This window comes from Dermochelys coriacea, chromosome 8 (genome assembly GCF_009764565.3).
Source record: "Dermochelys coriacea isolate rDerCor1 chromosome 8, rDerCor1.pri.v4, whole genome shotgun sequence".
In the NCBI taxonomy this organism is placed as follows: Eukaryota; Metazoa; Chordata; order Testudines; family Dermochelyidae; genus Dermochelys; species Dermochelys coriacea.
This window is the reverse complement of record NC_050075.1, coordinates 5,627,394-5,642,176: the sequence shown is the minus strand read 5'-3', so window position 1 is coordinate 5,642,176 and position 14,783 is coordinate 5,627,394. Positions and strand designations below refer to the sequence as shown.

At 42.0% G+C, this 14,783-nt stretch overlaps 1 protein-coding gene across 1 annotated transcript; it reads right to left on the bottom strand.

The window, feature by feature from the left end:
• Positions 1-850: 850 nt before the first annotated feature.
• On the bottom strand, positions 851-13,723 carry NMUR2 (neuromedin U receptor 2). Its single transcript, XM_038414393.1, has 4 exons — positions 13,004-13,723; positions 5,621-5,705; positions 3,876-4,001; positions 851-1,110 (listed from the first exon to the last, which is right to left on the bottom strand). Exons 1-4 carry the CDS (start codon positions 13,721-13,723, stop codon positions 851-853), a joined length of 1,191 nt encoding a protein of 396 aa, XP_038270321.1.
• Between the last annotated feature and the right edge of the window lie 1,060 nt (positions 13,724-14,783).

Here is a 14,783-nt window from a genome sequence, read left to right as displayed (position 1 = left end):
CATTCTCTCAGGATGTGTCCTGTGTGCTGAAGGCCAGGAAAAGAGTGTTGTAGGAGCTGGTTTTATCCGACCTAGAGATTTTCACACATCAGGAAAATCAGCAGCCAATTCCAGGCAACTCCCCAGCCCCTCTGAAGCCCCAGAGTGGCTGGAATGGGGGACAGGCTCAGAGGAATCAAGAACAGTCATGACCACAGTATCTGCTCTCAAGACGACAGGAATAATTTATTTGTTTTTATACTTCAGGTGAAATCCTGGTCCCCTTACTCATGGTGTTAGTACTGGAGCTAGCTGGGAAAGGACTTCCCTCCCTCCTCCCACATGTTAGCAAATACATATATGTTAGGTGTAGTATACACCACATTAATTGACATTATGCACATGGTATTAATGTAATATACATTATACATATATATGAGCATTGGGAGGTTATGTTATCTGAATGTATTATGCTTTTCCCACAATTCTGTCCACCCATGTCAAGCATCCCACAACACTTAGCAAAGCTAAAGTCAGCTTTGGCATTAGAAAATAGGAAACTTGTCAAAGCAAAGATGCTAGTGGGGCTGTAGACAGGCTACTAGGATCAGAGCTGCTGAACCAGGGCTGTCTAGCACACAGACACTGAGGGTGCAACTTGCATGCTGGTAGGCTGGTTGTGAGCAGCCCAAGTTGGGAGCTACAGCAGCAAAGCATAGTGAGGCACCCAGGGTTACTGGCGAAGAGGTGACAACCCCACACTGGTCTGGATTGCACTCTCAAACCCTGTGACACCTGATTATTAGGGTTTTTTTAAAAGAAAAATAGTTATTTTCATTGACTTTTGTCCCACTCACCGCACTACATAAAGTCATAGGCCAGTACAAAGATGAGAACTACAGACAGATGTTCTGTGCATGCACAGGGAGCTCGCATCTTCAGCACAGTCCACCAGATTGCGGTCCCCCACCAGGAAGATGCTCTGCTGGGCGGGAATCTCACTGGTGGGGTGATTGGAGTGCCAGTGCCTGCACCGGGGAGAGATCACATTGAGGAAAGCCGTTCTGAAACGGCGGGAAAGCAGGTTGTAAATGATGGGATTCACAGCGGAGCTCAGATAGAAGAAAGCACCTAAGAGAGAAAATCAAAGAGTGGGAGACATCTAATTAGTGGGTGGAATATGCTCAGAAGAGAGAGTCTCTACTTCTTAATGTAACAATGAGATACGCAGCTCCAATGGCTCTAGAAAACAATAAGATCAGACCAGTGGAGGAAGGGGAATCTGAACAATGAAGGAAGTCTCCGGATAAACCAACATCAATGCTGAATCTGTGCTGGCCACCTAATTTCCACTTTGGAATCACATCCAACATTTTCCCGTAGCAGGCTAAGATCACTCCTCCCTTGAAGAAACTAGTTCTTGTAATGTTCTTGCTCACAGTAATGATAATCCTTAGTCATAAACCTCAGCTGGGGGAGAGAATGTAAAGTCTATAGTTTTGATCAGATTCATGGCTTGGCTGAGAAATCCTCTAGGAGAACGTTTGTTACCATGTATACATCAGAGCTGGTTGAATAGCAACAGCATTGATTGGTGAATATTTTAATGAGTTCAAAGCACTGACTTTGGCTCACTATGATTTGTGGTATCCTAGTTTTCATCTTTTGTGAGTATTCAAATAATCAGCAGCATCCTGGACGTTTCATGAATTTTAGTTCCATTTTTAGATTAAACACAATCCCCAACAGTTAGCTATCAGACCCTGATGAAGTGAGCTATAGCTCACGAACGCTTATGCTCAAATAAATTTGTTAGTCTTTAAGGTGCCACAAGTCCTCCTTTTCTTTTGCGAATACAGACTAACACTGCTGCTATTCTGAAATTTGCAATGAATGTCATGCTGAAATTCAGGAATGAGCCCCCCTGCTAGTGGAGGTTGATTTGCATGGTATTGTTTTGTACTGCATGTTCTGGGAACTAATGACTGTCGGGAGGTATATTTGACAGCAGGGCTCTGTTGCCTTACTTTGCACCTCTGCTGTGCTGCTGGCAGATTCAGAGCTAAGTAGATTATGCAATACTGGTATGTTTTTCAGCTGCACTCCCTGATTAGCATTTTCCACTCCTTGCTTTCTAATGGGGTGTACCCACTGTGGCCTATTGGCTAAGGTATAATTTGGGTGTGTTTGGTGAAGTACCACTTGGCACACAGGGGAGGGAAGATATGTCCCATTGACAGCACATACTTTTTAGACATCCCTTTCAGTGGGAAGATCACTAGGCAAAAACTAACTGTTAAGAGTCAGATTTTGCCCTCTGTTTCACTGGTGTAAATTCAGAGTTATTGCATGGTTTTCAGTGGAGATACCGCTGCTCACACCACTACTCTTTGGCCATTATGCTTTGTGAGCCCAATTGTACAACCCTTACCTACACTTGTGTAAATAAGTGTAGCCCTAAATCTTTCTGACAAGCAACACATGGGCAAAATCAAGCATTTGGGGGTATAAATGGGTCTAATTGCACTAATATTATATTGCACCAATGTATTCTGGGAGGGTTTTTTATCTCCTCGCTCAGAAGCATCAGGGATGGCCATGGCTGAAGATGGAAGATTGGATGGAGAGGGCCAGCCCCAGGGCTCTAAGGTGGCACTGAGCACTCTCTCTCTCTTAGGAGCTTGGCTGAGTGATTCTGGCTCATATGCTCAAGGTCTAACTGATCCCCATAGGTGGGGTTGGGAAGGAATTTCCCCTTAGGTCAGATTGGCAGTGACCTTGAGGGTTGGGGTTTTTTGCCTTCCTCTGCAGCTTGTGGGTGGTTGTCATTTGCCATGTGTATCTAGGTATCTCTCACTTGGTCCTTCCTGTGCTCTGCCTGTGGCACATAACAGCCTAGTCTCCTGCAGGCTGTCATACTTTGGTCTAATATTGGTTGTTGGGTGTGGGTGGCTGGTTGTTGTTGGTGGCCTGTGCTAAAGAGCAGGTCAGACTGGATGATCTGGTGGTCCCTTCTGGCCTTAAACTCTATGACTCTATGAAATCTTGTAATATATGGGTTCAAATTCTGCTCTGCTATACCACTGTACATCCACGCTTAATGGAATCATTCCAATTTTACATCCGTTAACTGAGAACAAAGTATGGGCCATAATATTTGTCTCTCCTTTTTTATACTGGCTAAATAAAGTGAACTAATTCAGTACCCTTAATGCAAGGTAAAAACATTTAATAGAAGCATCTGGATGCAGACTTGGTTCAAGAGAACAACATGCATTTGTATTATTGCTACCCTTGTCCTTCCTTTCCCCTTCCCCAATTTTATTTATTTATTATCCCTATATGTTACATCATGCCTGACTTTATTATATCTGTGCATTCAAATGGGTGTTAGGTGTTTCACAGAAACAAGTCAAGATGCTATCTTTGCCTCCCCACCCCCAAAAAAGCTTATCATATAAAGTATCATAATCTATTTAATGGAAACACTGGAAAGAACTCTGAATAATATAATTGAGGAATGTTTGCAGAATTCTAGCTGTTTTGTTCCCAGGATTTTTGAGAGACAATGTGGGTCAGATAATATCTTTTATTGGATCAACTTCTGTTGGTGAAAGAGACCACCTTTTGATCAACACAGAGCTCTTCTTTAGGTCTGAAGAAAAAGAAAAAGACCTGTGTAGCTGGAAAACTTCTCTCTTTCACCAACAGAGGTTGGTCCAATAAAAGATAATACCTCACCTACCTTGTCTCTCTAATAATTGAAGAATAACATTTGAGTATCAATATACTGTATTTCTGAATAATTTACTTACAGGTTGCCTGAAAAAAACCCTATTCATAAATATTCTTTCCCCCAGCTCTACTGATTAGCAAACCCTGATAAAGACAGTTACCTGACACCACATGGATCAGGTTGAACACATTGGCCAACGGCTCAGTCCAGTCCACGATGAAGCTGAAGAAGAGCCGATCGATGTGAAATGGGGCCCAGCATATGGCAAATACCATCACTAGAACAACTGATTTGGAGAAAGGAAAAGAGAAAGAATGACAGAAGTATATGGCCTGTTACTTTGTATTGATTGAATCGGATTCAGTAAGCAGGATGAAAAGTCCCCAGTGGCTCCAAGCATTTGTCCAGTGGGAATCTCAGCTGATTCATAACCTTTGCTTTTCCCTCTGCTGTCTGCCATGCTCTCTGCAAAATTAACTTCAGACTGAAAGAGAAATTTCCAATCAATTTCTCTCCGGTCTGCATTCAGCAAACATTGATTTTTTAAAATTCTCTGATAAATTTCTAGTGGAGCTGATAATAGCCAGGTGGTTTTTAGCTTATATGGCGCTTCATCCTAAGCAAACTTTGGAGGACCTAGCAGGATTCATGCTATCAATGCGGCTTTTACTTGATGGCCTCTTGAGCTGTCACCCTCTCTCAGTGCAAAAGCAAAGATCACGGCTCAGGACTAATTTCAGGGGGCACTGCTTGTAACTTGCAGGGTGGCGAGTCAGACCCAAGGGATTGTCCTATGATTTTCAGACTGGATTGCATCCATTCAGAGCCATGGTACGCTGACCAGCACCAAACAGGTTAAGTATTTGCCCCTTTTCCCTCCCCACCATCTCCATTACTCAATCATCTTAGTCTGCTGTCACAGACTAACTGGTGTTGCAGATAGATAGGAAAGAAAAGCCATCCGAATTCAGAATACCAGTGCCAGGTTTCAAATGCTCAGTTAAAGTTGTCTCAAAGCTTTCTGACAGGAAGATGCTATTTCCTGAAATGTGTTGCATGGTTTAGGTTTCTTGGGTAGTTCCTGTTCCGATTGCAGGGCCTGCCTGGTAGCGGTGGATGGCTGAGTATGTTTTAAGGACAGCCCAAAGTTAGGGAGTGATGTTTGTGCTTTCAAGGCTGTTTGAGCTCAGATGCTCAAGTGGTAGGCTTGCATGGGCTCCACATCTTGCCATGAAACATTGAGGACCCTGATAGAAGTTGGGATAAGTGAAATCAAGAGTAAATGATGGATGTAGATTGACAAGAGCTTTCTTTAGAGAAGTGCAGCACATGATGCCAGGGGAGGCAGTACCTGTGCAACAGACATTCACCAACCTGCATCTGGAGGGTTTAGGAAAAGACTATATATAGACAACATGTATGAATTTATTTATTGTTTCAGAAGTTTGCAATTGCTGGAAGAGGGAAAATAGTGAATTTTAGCACTCATCAGGACAATGAAGGATCAGTCACACATGGCTAATAGCACAGGTTAGAGCTTAATATAACACAGGGAGCGGCTGTGCAAGCTTCTTGAACACATGGCTGCTAATGCACCTTAACCATGATGGGAAAATCCCCCTACTAATCCAGGCGTGGAACCCCACATGTGTATCCCAATGAACATCAGTCCCATGGTCTATAAGCCCCCAGCTAAGCTTTTCTGGATCAGAAATATCCAATGGGGCCTAATTAGGGAAGGGGTTGTTTGTAGTTAACTTGAACTGTTCATCAAACATATTTCGCCTGTGAATTAAACCCAGACTTCATCTTCAACTTCTCTAAGATTTTTCTGCACCTTCCTTCTTTTCTGCACCTTCTTCCCCATGTTAAATAATACATAGGAAAAAAGGACCAATTACTTACTCAGCATCTTGGTGACTGATTTTCTGCAGGGTCTCTGAATGTTCACAGCCATTTCATCAACTGCCAAAGATTTCTCTCCTCTCAGCTGGCCAGGGGAAAAAGAGGGAAAGAAACAATGTGATTTCCTCTGAAGCAGTATGGAGTCTGACTGGCCACGCTAAGAATTCGCCATGTCAATTCTATGGTAAGCTGGTCTGGCAAAGTTAAGTAAATCTTGCTCTAGGATGCCACCTATTGGTGGTTTAGAAAGGACATTAACTGAGTTCAACCTGCCTTTGAAGGGAGGCTTAGTGATTTCAAAAAGAACAGGAGTACTTGTGGCACCAACTACTAACACGGCTGCTACTCTGAAACCTGTCATTATGCAAGTTAGTGATTTCAGGCATGCATATAGTGAAGAAGAGATGTTGTATATTTGGACAATCATTTTGTTTTAACTGACTGTAGCGCTGGTCTTGGAGTGACACTCTGGAGACTGTGGAAAAGAGGCCAAGGAGCAATTTTTTGCTTTTACAAAATATTGCCAGTTTGGTTTGGGTTTTCCTAATATCAACCTTAAATCAAGGGTAGTTTGGAGCCAGGTTCCTTCTGATCTGAATCAAGAAAGCTCAGAATAAGGATGTGGCTTGTCCGATAAAATGAGTTAGTTTTATTCCATTACTAGAATGGGCAAATCAAGGTATTTGGCTTTGCAAAAATGTGCTGGTTTGGTTTGGTTTTTGCAAAAGGTTCAGATAAAAGGTTCTGTTTTTTTCCCACTTCTAATCTGGCAAAAAAAAGTTTTAGTGAAAATTTAGGTTAAAAACAAAAAGATTTTCTGGATCTCAAATAATGTACATCCAAAGTATGCTTCTAAGTCAGTTTGAACAACAACAACCACCAAAAGTCTCATTGACTGGTGTAGAATCAGATTCGGGCTATAAAGCTACTAAAATTCAGCTTTGTTTTGTCTTCCTGCAAAATATCCACTACTATTTTATTCCTGGGTCCTATGCAATCATCTAAAATCCCTGTGATCCAAAAATACTGACTAGGGGCTTGATTGAAAGGACTCCGAGGAAAGATACTTATAGACTTCAATGGGCTTTGAATCAAACCCTAACTGCTTAGGCTAATTTGCTTGGAGTTAATTTGATGAGTCGAATCCTTATATTCCATCAAGCAGAGAACACTAGTGCAGCACATGGCTAGATTCAAACACACACCAATCAATTACAACAAAAAAAGTTAATACTTTCTGAGCAGATTTCCCTGGGCCTTTAAACAACAAAAACAGGGTGATAAAGCAAACAGAGACAACTTGTTATCTCTCCCTACTCCAGACTAAAATGACTAATGAAATTAAAGTTAATTCCAATTAACTCTTGATAATCAAATATTTACTGGAGAGCTTTCCTGATGAGCTAGAATTGAGATCAGATGGTTTAATGATGAACGGGCCATTAACTGGTCAATCAGAGGGAAACTCACTTTTGATGTGATTTTATCTGGAACTAAAGCAGGTTGCAAAATGGAATTTCTGTCTCATGGGCAATTCCAACATTTTGAAGTTTGTTTTCTTTCCAAATTAGAAGAAAAAGTATCAATTTCTAAATTTCTCCCAGAACAGAAAATTCAAATAATTTAAATTTAAAAATACCAGAACTTTTGGTCTGATAATGTTGAATCTTTCATTTGTTTGATTTTGATAATGTCAAAATGTTTCCTTTCAATAAGGTCAAATGTTTCATGTTACGAACACTGAAACACTATAATATAAAATATATCATATTTATGGTACTAATATGTATAAAATATACCACTTGAAACAAAATTAAACAAAATGGTACAAAAAGAGAAAGTTTAAACAATTCCTTTCAATACTTTCCCATAGAAAATTTAATTGAAATTGACCTGTTCCCGTGAAATCTTTTGATTCTGACAAAACAGCGTCTTCTGGCAGAAAACTATTTTGTCAAAAAACTTTCTACCAGCTATAGCTGGAATCATCTGTAGAGACCATTTAATTGTGGCCCAGACATTTTCATTTTAATTGTTGACTATTCAGCCAATTTTTTAGTGACAATTTTTCAGTACCTGCAGAATGGCAGTAAAGTTTTTATTACATGGGAAAATAGATGAATATAGAGACAGAAGCCAAAATAACTGAACTAATAAAATATTCCTGTGAGAAGATATTTCATCTTTTTGTTCCATTTTAGTTTTCTGTTTCATGTTTTCTGATTAATTACATCTTATACATTTTTCAAGATTGTTTTAACTGTGATAAAAGTCAGGCATGTTTTATGTTGATCAATTAAAAGGTAGAACTCACACTTGGGAATAAAATAGATATTTTATGCAACTACAAGGCAACTTAGCTTTCCCATATTTCTCATTATTTTCTTTGCCATTTTTACTCATAATCAAAGTTGTTTAAGGAATAAACTTGGTTGATATGTAACATATGTGAACATTAACAAATGTTTGCTTAGATTGATTAAAAGCTTTAGCTTCCCTTCAGTGATTTTTCAGTCTCAACAGCTCTTTATTTTAAGAATGCTTGAAAACCATAGAGAATGTATTGTTATGACAGAGTAATAAACCATAGAAATGTGGGGGGAGGGGGGTTTCTTCTCTGCAGTGGCTTTGATAGCACCATGATCTTTAGACTCTCCAGTAAACACTGCGTTGTGGTGGCAGGATCAAAGAGAAGGCCAAACTGGGCCATCAAGTGGGAGAAAATGCAGTGATGGGTGCCTCAGGAATGACTAGCTAGCTAGGGTAGGGGCTTTTGCATGCATTCTTACCATTTTCATGTCAATGCTAACATTCAGTGCAATGAACCATGTGTGAGATTAGCTCAGCTGTCTGAAAATGGATTCCACATATGTGCTCTGAGAAAATAAAAGAGGTGTGGAGCAAGAAGCCAGAAATGCGGGGTTAGTCATATATTTCTATATTGGAGTATGTTTTATGAGGCAGCAAAGGTTATAGTGTGAAATTCTGCCCTCTGTTACAAGCCCACTGGAACCATTCTTCTGTAGATCACTGGCTCAGATCTGACCCAAGTTAGTAGTAATCAAAAGTTGTTGTCATCTGATGAAAAGTTTGATAGCCTTGCCTGCCTATCTATGCAATAATAAAACACTCCTTCAACATGCTTGTTAACTGCTGGAATTAGCCTACCTTGCTTGTCACCATGAAAGGTTTTCCTCCCCCCCCGCTGCTGGTGATGGCTTATCTTAAGTGATCACTCTCCTTACAGTGTGTATGATAAGCCCATTGTTTCATGTTCTCTGTGTGTGTGTATATAAATCTCTCCTCTGTTTTTTCCACCAAACGCATCCGATGAAGTGAGCTGTAGCTCACGAAAGCTTATGCTCTAATAAATTTGTTAGTCTCTAAGGTGCCACAAGTACTCCTTTTCTTTTTGCGAATACAGACTAACACGGCTGCTACTCTGAAATCCTTCAACATGGTGTCTAAGAGTACCAGTCTGATGTGAATTGGGTGCTCTGAGTTTGATTTCTGGTGGACAGATGTCACAACAGCAATTGGCAGTGTTGTAGCTGTGTTGGTCTCAGGACATTAGAGAGATGGGGAAGGAAGAAGAGCGCTGTGGAGTTCGAAAGCATGTACCTTCCACCAACAGAGGCTGGTCCAATAAAAGCTATTACCTCCCCCACCTTGTTTCTCACAACAGCAATTAGTGGTATCAACGAAAGGGCCAGGAGCTGGATAGGCATGGAAACAGACCTATCCTCTCCCTCTAGTGATGGTTTCCTCAGGACAAGATTTGTAACAGTAATTCTCCACATTTTTTGTTCCGTGGGTGACTTTATAAAAACGGAGATCTTCATGGGCCACTACATAGCCCACTGTCTGATTCTCTTGAGGGTTTATAGCTACCATGATGGGGAGAGACAGGGTCCAGATAAGGGCTCCTCAGTCAACCTTCTCTTGGGGCTAGGGGTGGCAGAAGACTGGCATCCATGGGAACAGGTGACTGCCTCCTAGGCCCAATGTGTCTCTTCAGTCATGGTAGATTCTCAGACAGGGATACCGTCTTGTGATGTGAGAGTTATTCTATCACCTTGATTGCACTGCTAATAGATGATGGGATTTCCCCCCCCACTACCCACAATAAGCTATTCAATCATCTGCCCCCCTTCCCCCGTGCCATGATTTGCTCAGCTTATAGAACTGGTTGAATGATTTATATTCACCACATTATTTAGGCAATGAAAGCTGCAAAAATGTTTTGCATACAATATGCATCAGATAACTGACTAGATTGGAACAGGACAGTTCCATGGCCATCAGCCCTGGAGCATCCATGCTGTGAGGAGGAGCGACTCTAGTTTTGGGTGCCAGAGGCGGCTGTGATCCTGCGTGATCAGGTCCAGGACAAGCAGTAAGGTGACCGGAGTCGCCATGGCACTGATCTCCTGACATCATTTCCCAGCATGCTGTTTGAAGGACATGGGCATCAGGGACTGAATCCTGGAATGTGTTCCCACAGAGAGGCTTGGTGATCACATCAGCATTATGTGGTTACCTCAGAAAGGGTTGATCCCCTCAGGTATATCAATGGTGTTGTATGTAAAGTTACTTATATAGCCACTGTCGTTACAGCATCTGAGAAGGGTGGGGTGGGAAACAGCTTTCCTGTCCATGAGAATTTTTGAGGTTTTGAACCTATTTTCCATTACATCAATCATCGGATGATGATAACTTTTAGCGACTACTGACCTGCACAGAATTCGAACAGGCAAAGCAGAAGCAAAAGGTTTTATATGCCCTTACCAATCATTAGAGCCCTCCAGAACACACACAGCTGTCTTTGTGTGTGTATTTATCTCCAGTGAATTTTGCCATCAATGTATAAGCAGAAATCCCCCTTGATTTCAATGGAGATTTCCAGTTAAAAATAAATGGCTCAATATAGGCCTAATACTTTTAGCAACACCACAGAATTGGAAGGTACCGCATGCTGGATACGCTGTTGGTGTTCCATTAGTTTGAAAGGCATTGACCTCGCGTGAATACCTTGTACATCAGAGATTTTTCTTTTCAAGTGGCTCCAGTCTGTATTGTCAGTTCCCTACGGATGCTCCCATCCTACCTCCTGCTTTGACAGTCTCTTCTCCTCATCCTTCCAGCTACCTGTTGCACTCAAGAGCCATCTGGCTAGAGCAACCTGGACAGGTTCCCGACTGAGCCAGGGTGCCATTCAGCAAGGGATCAATCCTGCAAGTGGTTGTGTTGAGGGCACACTGCATTGTGAAGGAGATACTCAGCACCTTGCAAGACTGGACCCTAAGTGATGGCTGCATTTTCTTTCCCCACAAGGCATAGAGCTCTCTGTAACATGCACGTTAGCAACCCAGACTGGAAATCAAATCCAGGCAGTAGAGGTAATCAGTCTGATGGGGCAGGAGGCGTTCTATGGGACAGGTGTTTCACAGTGAAGGAGAGAGGTACTTTTTACCTTAAATATGGTTGTCTACTTTGCAGGACACTTGCCAATTTTCAACCCTGCTGTGAATTTACTGAGCTGCTTCTTCATGGGTCATTCTTTCTTCCTGCAATGCAATAGTGCAGGTATTCCTTACCATTTAGGGTTTGGGCAGGGCTGAGAGAACCAGCTGGACTCCCCAGTTCTCCCTCTTTCAGAGCACTGGCTGGGAATCTCCGAACTGAAAGGAAACTTCCCCCTCACAATTGCCTAAGCTATGCTCCAGGGTCAATGCTGAAATTTTTCACTTCAGCATTACCGAAAGCACACAATGCTCAGAAGGGGGCTGGCACTCGAATTTATTAACTGGATTTCATGCTCATCACTGACTAGATATAAATTGTTGATGCCTGAAAATGATCTGACTGGACCGTTTTGTCAGTCCCCTCCATTTAAAAATGAAACATTCTGCCCTGACATAACTTGTATTGAAGCCAATTGCTCTGCGCCAGTGATAGATGTGGCTTAAAATGGAGCGGTGTATTATGAGCCTAAAGCAGAGGAAATAGGCATAATTGAATGACACCCAGCCCTTACGATGTAGAGACTGAACAGAATAGAGCATTGGGAGCATCCATAAATCTGTGCGTGTGAGCTGTGCTTTGAATGATGACTTGGAATGTCTGGGGCAATGGCGAGTAGCCGCAGTTCTTTACGTGAAGCAAAGGCTTTTCATTCCTCATTTTAAGATTTTCAGCTATTACACTATCAAGAAAACAGGAAATAGTGTGCAGTGTGCCCTGAAGTGCAGCTAAAGATACTGAGGAAACTGTGCAAAGACCCCACAATAGGCGCTAAATTGCAGTTTTGCAGAAGTTTAACCCATTCGCCCCTTCAAAGACCTGCTGTTTGCTATAACTTTTAGGCTATTTCTCTTCATAGATTGTCATTTACGCTGCAAGTAAGTCTTTTCTCCCCCCTTTAAGTGACACTAAACAGTTGATAGCTGAGGGTATGTATTAACAGGGCAACAATCATTCGACTGCTGATTCTTGTACTTAGTACGATTAGTGTCGTGGTCCGTACATCCATGTGCCTCCCCATGTTTTCTGTGCAAGTCAGCAAAGCTAGTTTTTCCTGCCTTACAGCCAAAGTTACATTCAGGTTTACTAGTTATATTAAAAAAAAACAGATAAAAAGAATACAGCCACCCGGTATTAATAGCAGTGTATTTCATAGCTGTGCAGTGAATAAAGGTGCATTAGTACAGTAAGGTATAGGTTGTTCCCTCCTGCCCAATCTTCATACAATGATGTTCATTCACAAGCAATTCTAGTGTCTGGAGGGAGTATAGATGTGAAATACTAACATAATGTGTGTCTCCTCAGAAATCCACTCACTGAAAAGAAATCATTTGCTGAATGTGCTATCTGCAGTAGTAGAGCAGCATATCGATTTGTGGCAGTTTGCATGTGAATTTTTAATAAAAGACTATCGGCTGTAATCCTTTTCTTTCCACACTTACTGCCTGCCTGTGTCAGAGAGCAAAGATGCAGTGGAAATTCTAAAGCCACAAGAGGGGGAGAGGCAAATAATACATGAGATCCAGTCACTACAATCACCCTCCTTTTTATTCTTTTTATGGTTTCCTTTCAGTCTGGATCTTGCGTTTGTTGAAAAATGTAGAAATGGGCAGAGGGGTTGGAAATGGAGGAGGAAGAGAATGAAGACAGATTAGAGTAAACTGCAACTGAGACCTAAAACAACGACACTTAAAATATATTGGGCCAAATTTATCCCCTGGGTAGCTGTTTTAACTCTACAGTGGTGTTACACCAGGGATGAATTTGGCACATTGTTTCCTGGGGCTACCACTTGAAATGGTTTCCCTTGTCTAGTGATGGAAAGACACAAGGAAGGAACACAGTTGAATTTGGACTTACTTTCAGCCCCATCAGGTAGTACAGCACACTAATGACAGCCATGGGCAACACATAAAAGAGGAAGGAAGTGACCTGGATGATACAGTTGTAGATCCACATGGGCCTGACTACGGTGCAGGTAGCTGAGCCAGGGACCAGCGTGCCATTGGGGAAATACTGCAGCATGATGCCATGGGTGCTGGTATTGGGCAGAGAGAAGAGGACCGAGAGGATCCAGAGCACGATGATAATCCTCAGAGCACGCTTCCTGGTGCTGTCCAGCTTGGCTCGGAAAGGATGGAGGATGGCTATGTATCTCTCTACGCTGAGCGTGGTCATGCTCAGGATAGAGGCAAAGCATACAGTCTCAAAGAGGGCTGTCTTGAAGTAGCACCCCACAGGGCCGAACAGGAAGGGGTAGTTGCTCCACATTTCGTAGACCTCCAGGGGCATCCCAAAGAGCAGCACCAGCAGGTCTGAAATGGCCAGGCTGAAGAGATAGTAGTTGGTAGGAGTTTTCATGTTCCTGTGCTTAAGGATCACCAGGCAAACTAAAAGGTTGCCCATCACCCCAACCACAAAAATCAAGGCATACACCAAAGTCATGGGCAAGAACAGAGGGCTCCGCTTGGGTCCACATAAAAAGGCTAGGTAGTCCTCGGTGCTGTTTAAGTATCTCCTGAAAACTTCCTCCTTCGCAGATAGGTGATCAAACCATGAGATATTAGTGATCCAGTCCATTGTTGGTTCTGTTGGGAAGTATCTCTACTCAGATCCAGTCTTACTCGGGCTAGCTAAGGCTTGCCTGTTGCAATTTGCTCACTGCTAGAAACAGAGAAAGGAAGAGAAAGAGACACACACACAGATGTCCTGCCAGACCTGACAGCACAAAGACACAGAGAGATATATAAGTGAATGTGTACGGCTGGACTCCGTTGAGGTTTTGCTGTTCTAACAGCTGTGAGGCGTCCTTAGACAGAAAGCCCCTCCTTTCACACATAGTCATTGGTCAACTATATGCATCAGATTATATGATAATAAAGGAGGTCCTGGCTACTCATATCAGCTGCCCCGGCTGATGCATTTACTGAATTAGAAATGTGGAGTGAATAGAACTGTGAATCTGAAATATTGAATGCGAGACCAGCTGCAAGATGCTTGTTCTTGTCACAGTATGAGAGACCAGGCATTGCAAGCTCAGTCTGAAAGCTTTTACAAAGTTATGCTAAAGCTACCTCCAGCTGGAAGCTACAGAGAAAAGTTATTGTTTTTTCCAGGGACAGATTTCTAAGTCACTATTGATTTTAATAATCTGCTTTTTATGGCAACGAGCAGTAGCAAATAGACTGATTTTCTCTCGATAGAGATCTGCTTTTATAGTTCAACAGCTAGAATTAGTCAACCTTGTTTTTTCATGCTTGCATTTTTTTAAGTTATGAAATTGTTTTGCTTGGTACCAGCAAAGCATTGTATTCATCCTTGTTATTAATATTAGGTATTTTGGGGCACTAGCATTTTGAGAGACAACATTTTGTTTCTAGGAGCATAGTTTGCATGCTGATCCTGTCTTGTCAGAAGCTCTTTGGCCTGCAAATCTATGGAGAAAAAAGTTTCTTTTTTGAGGAGATTTTTGGTACTTGCTGGTTTGACTTCTCTTGGATGGTTCTAATCAGTTCACACTTTATCCCTGGCAATTCATACCACCTCTTGATTTCTCCACAGTAACAAGCCTCCTGAAGATGTGTTTACATGTGCAACAGAATACATCTTCCTGAGTGCAAGACTGTATCAGACGAGATCA